General features: G+C 46.6%; 1 protein-coding gene across 4 annotated transcripts in view; it reads right to left on the bottom strand.

The window, feature by feature from the left end:
- The window catches only part of UBE2G2 (ubiquitin conjugating enzyme E2 G2), a 40,450-nt gene extending 39,544 nt beyond the window's left edge, over window positions 1–906 (bottom strand). Inside the window, exon 1 of one of the 4 annotated variants that reach the window (XM_027768635.1) lies at window positions 760–906. In XM_027768635.1, coding sequence (XP_027624436.1) covers window positions 760–802 — 43 coding nt within the window. In that variant the 5' untranslated portion in view covers window positions 803–906. Of the gene's footprint in view, window positions 1–258; window positions 317–759 lie in introns of those variants that run through there. The other 3 variants (XM_006169470.3, XM_027768637.1, XM_027768636.1) reach the window with 3 other exon arrangements.
- Window positions 907–5,340: the final 4,434 nt, after the last annotated feature.

Consider the following 5,340-nt stretch of genomic DNA (forward strand, 5'->3'; position numbering starts at 1 on the left):
CCAGCCCCTCTCTGCAGTAACCGGAGAAAACCGCGGCTCATGCGGCCAGCCCCGGGCGGACGCCGCTGAGGGCCCGCTCGGAACACACCTGGCTGCCTTCCCCTTTCCACCCGCAGACGGTTTCCGGCACCTTCGGAGGCGAACCCCCAAACCCCTAACCGCAACTCTCCCCAGTGAGCACTCACTGTAAAGGGTGGAATGCTTTGCCCGGTCCTCCCTCTGCTTCCCTCTATTTTAAATAGGTAACACTCCACTGACCGGCTAAGAAAGCATGCACTGAGGCTCTCCGATACCGCGCGAAGAGTGACGGACAGCACTGTCCTAACATTCCCCCTCTTCAGACAGCCCAAAATCTGACCCTTCACCTCAAAGCTCGTCACAAAGGGGTTTCTCTTCTGAATGCCCTTTTCTCTTAACTCCTCAGGAGGCGACTCGGGCTTCGTGCCCACCCGAAGGCGCAGGCTCGCAAGACCGAATCCGAAACCCTCTCGATTACGAGGAGACAAGAAACACGCTGAAAGGCCCGTGTGGCCGTCCGTGGCAGGACGATACGCACAACCGCCACCACTTCAAAATCCTCCAGATCAGCGCTCCCGCTGGCCCTGCGGGCTCGTCACGGAGACCCACCCTGAGCGCCTCCTCTCAGCCTAGCCCGAGGCCGGGGCCCAGGGTGCGAGGCGCACCGACCCCGCCGGGCCCCACCTAATGTTGCCAGGCTCTAGAACATGGAGGGCGTCAGGGCACAGGGCGCGGACTCACGTTTGTACTCGGCCATCAGCCTCTTGAGCGCCGTCCCGGCCATGGTATAGACAGCAGCCTCGCCTCCTCGGCGCTCGTCCCACCCCCAGACACCCGGCGCTGCTTCCGGGCAGGGCGCAGGCCTGCAAGTTCTTCCGGGGCGCAGCGCGCGCACGCGCAGTGGTGAAGTGCCAGTGCGGGGTAGCGGAAGCGGGCCTCCGCGTCGCGGTTTGGGCTTCTCTGGATTCCAACAGATCGGTGGGTGGAGCTCCGAGCTTCAGAGGAGTACTTGGACTGCCAGGATCAGAGCCCCACCGCACCCGTGCCCCCTTCCGGTCTGGCCGTCCAGACACCTCAGAAGGCCGTACTGATACCAGCTCCCAGCGTATTTAGCTCTGGAAAGCCGCTGCCCCCATCCGCCAACCTCCGACCAGGCAGTGCCCATCTCTCCCCATTCCCCTGTGCTTGGACCATAGCTGCTCAACGTGGCCTACCGGCTATACTTTAAATAACGACCCCCTCATCGCCAACCCGATCTTACCTCACATCTCACTTTTATTCCCGGCCCCCACTCCGCCAGCCGCAACATTTACTCTCTTAATACCTTACTCTCTTAATACCTGCCGTAGTATAGACCTTACTAGCAGGCTCCCGAGGTTAGAGACATTCCTCTAACCTTGTCCCATGAGGACAAAGGGTCTTTGTCGAATTCTGATCTATTCCTGGATGCTCGCAGTAAATATTTGTCAAATTGTGTGATTGTCAAGTTGTGTGAATTTTAAACAATGCAAACAACCCTCACAAGTATGAGTTGTGAAAATTACAGTACAATGCTATCTTTTCGAATGACCACAGTGATTTGTAAAATGAAGTGGTCCTTTGAGTGCTTTCAAAATGATTTTGCACAAATTTATTCATGAAGTTCCCTTCCCAGTCTATTGCAGATAGCGGTCTTCTCTGTGCAAACCAAACCCCAACCCTCCAGCAGTCTGTTCCCATCTCCATTAAAGGAATCCTGCAGGTAAGGAAATGTGGGTGATAAAAGCACAAGGTGACACTGAAATACTCAACGTAATTGAGTATCAGATGCTTATTTTCTTATTCCATCAATCTTTCCCAGACATAATTTTCTTACTGTGATGTTTATGTTCTGAAATGTTGCTTACAGACTGCATCAGGATTAGTTTTAGTTTCAAGGATAAATACCCAAAATATGAGTTAAACTATTAGAGATGGAGGTTTCTCTTAACCACACATGCTGGTACAATGGCCTTATCATCAGAGAACCAAGGTACCAGCAGCACCTTTCCTCCTCAGTCTTCATTCAGTTCTTTATCCATTATCTAAGTTTAAGTGGGCATCCGGCATTTGTATTTTGCTAAATCTGACATCTCTCAACTCAGACCAATTGGTACTGGAGTCCCAAGCATTCTGAGTAGCAGCTGTGTAACACTTACTAATTTTCCCTAAGTAACACACTCCAGGGAGGCCAACAAGTGCAGAATAAAATGAGTGTCTATATCTTTGGCAATTAAAGTTCTGAAACATAAAAAGGATTTCACAACTTAACTCATGTCATATGGTAGAGCTTTCAATATGAACATGTTTCTACAACTGGACATGTGTGTAACACAGCCAAGGTGACAGCCATTTTGCCTGGGGCTAATGGGTTCCTGGGATGAGCAACATTCAGTGCTAAAACTGGGATAGTTCTGGGCCAGTAGGTGGTATAGTGGTTAGGTGCTCGACTCCCACACAGCTGACTACAGTTCGAGTCTTGGACCTAGCAGCTTGAAAGTCACGCCAGGCACATGGGCATGTACGTCCAAAGTCCCAAGAGAAGAGACTGCACATGGCCATGCCCCCTAGGGGGTGATTTCTCACTTTCCCTCTCTCTGAATCTCTCTCTGGCAAGTATACACACCCTATTAACAAAAACCTAAAAAAAAAATCTGGAAAGTTCCAGTTGGGACCCTAGGCACAGATAACAGAACAAAGAAAGCATATCTCTTCCTCAGCTACTAATTTAACAAAAGATTCTGGGACTTAGGCTCATGTAATTTAATGTTTTAAAAATATGAATACAAACAGATCAATTATTCCAAATGTACAATCTGCTTAACTTCCTAGAATAAAAGACATCAAGGACACACCTTACTCCTCTTCCTATACATTAGGTGCTGTGGGTGAAATTTAAGCAGCACCATTATAATGTATTCAGGTAACATGGGGTCATTATTCTCATCTATCAATAATTTGAAGCACCTAAAGCACATCCTTCTTTACAAGGGCAGGGAGTCTTCTGCTGTTTTTTGTTTGTTTGTTTAGTTGGTTGGTTTTTTGTTTTGTTTTGTTTTGGTCAATGGGCACGTGCACTTGCCAGAGAGACTGAAACAGGGAAGGAGAGGGAGAAAGCACTCAATGGGTCATGGTCATGCCACTATCCCTTTTCCCTCCATTTCTCTATCCTGTCGGATTTGGGGCATGCATGCACATCCACCTGGCGTGTTTTTCGAGGCAACAAGGGCTAGGATTCAAGCCATTGTTGGCCATGTCAGATTTTTCTCCCTTAATCATCAGGTCACAAAACTAGGCTTCTGCTAGATTTTAATAACCCCTTTCCCACATGAGATTTAGGTGACCTAGCAATGCCTCAACCTTTGTACTGTGTTTTAATGTACTCTTGCTGGCATAAGTAAATCAAGCACACCGTTTCCTAGCTGCCCTGGACCTTTAACCTCTGTTCATTTAGCTGATGGACTGAAACAGCTCAGTCATTTTCCTGGTTTGTCACACCATAGTACATAGGTGCTTCTCAACTCAGGATGAGGTTACATCTCCAAAAACCTACTATAAATTGAAAATGAATTTAATACACTTAGCCTGCTCTACCTTACACATACACTTACATTAGCCTACAGGGGGGCAAAAACATCTAATACAATGTTTTTATTATCTTATAATAAAGGGTTAAAAACCCTGTGGGCCTGGGCCAGCAGGTAGCATGAAGGTAAGGCAATGTACTCCCACATGGCCACCTGCAGTTCGAGCCCTAGACCTGGCAGCTTAAAAATCATGCCAGGCACATGTGTGTATATGCCAAAAATACCAAAAGAAGAATAGAGAATGGATTATGGCATGGCCATCTCCCCCTGGGGAGGTGACTTCTCACTCTCGCTCTCTGACACCAGCAAGCACACACGCACTATGGGGAAAGAAAAAAATAAATAAATAAATAATCCAATGGCTTAGTGTTAGTTAAGGCAGTTGGATCTCACATGACTGGCTGATCCCACATGGCTGACTATGCATTTTGAGCCCCAAACCTGGTGGCATAGAAAATATGCTGGGCACACGTGCATGCATGCATGCCTGAAATCTCAAGAGGAGAATGGAAAAGAAGAGATTGTGGCATGGCTACCCCCCTTCTCACTTCCCCTCTCTCTCTCCCTGTCTCTCTCCAGTGAGCACACATGCCATACAGTAAGTTAAAAAAAACAAAAAACAAACAAAAAACACCTGTATAATTTACTTAATATTGTGCCAAAAGTGAACAAAGGAATAGATGTATAGGTACCTGGAATAGTTTGCTTTTGCACTATTGGTAAAATCAAAATATCATGAATCAAACCATTGTGAGTCAAGGTCCATCTTAACTGAGAAGTTCTTAAAAAGCCAAATTACCATCAGTTCACTTTGGTTTCAAAGCAGGAGAGTAGGTTGTCAACTGCACAAAAGAAAAGAAACTTATATTCAAATGTCAAAACCTGAGATGCCCCAGACCAACATCTACACTCACCTGCCTCCAAAATGTACCCTCTGTACACATGAAACTCAAGGGAGGAAAAGTAAAGTGGCATCATGATGCCAGTCAGGAGTGCTCTGGAAAGGAGAGAATGCACTTCTTGGGAGGCAGGAAGATGCTGGCTGGTGGTGGTAATCTGTGAGGGGAGAAGTAGGTAGGGGAATCATCTGGTGGGCAAGTACTAACTTCCAATGACTAGTTTGAAGTCAGAGTTCCCAGTGGCTCCCTGCAAGGTGGGTACAAACACTGAACCGCAACAGTATACCCCGACCTTCAAATGCAGGGTTTAATACAAGCCAAGAGACAGAATACCAAACTATATTTACTGTTGACAGTAGTAAAGGACAACAGGTAATGTACAAATTGGTGGATAACACAAAAGAGCCAACAGACATCCCACCCTAGCCCACAGAAATGAGAACATTTTTAGCAAGACTTCAAGCAAGCGAGACGATGGGTCATCATTCAAGCAACTATAAAAAAGGCAGAGAATGGCCACTGAGCAGCAATGGATCCTTACAGAAGGACAATAGGCAGAACTATGAAAAGTTTTAATTGTATAGATCCCGAAATATTTCACAGGACTGGAAATCACCATACTAATGCATAATTTGATACATATCTGGAAAGCAGCATAGCACGAGGCCATGAGAAGGACGTGATGTCATTTTTCCATGGTTCATGTGTAACCACGCTTGGAAGCAGCTCTTTTACACAATGTGACTGTAAATTCAGAATATTTCACCTTACTCTTTTATATGTAGATCATAATTACTCATCAGAAGCAAATGCTAGAA

The sequence above is a fragment of the Tupaia chinensis genome, unplaced genomic scaffold (assembly GCF_000334495.1).
Source record: "Tupaia chinensis unplaced genomic scaffold, TupChi_1.0 Scaffold147038_1, whole genome shotgun sequence".
Taxonomy (NCBI): Eukaryota; Metazoa; Chordata; class Mammalia; order Scandentia; family Tupaiidae; genus Tupaia; species Tupaia belangeri.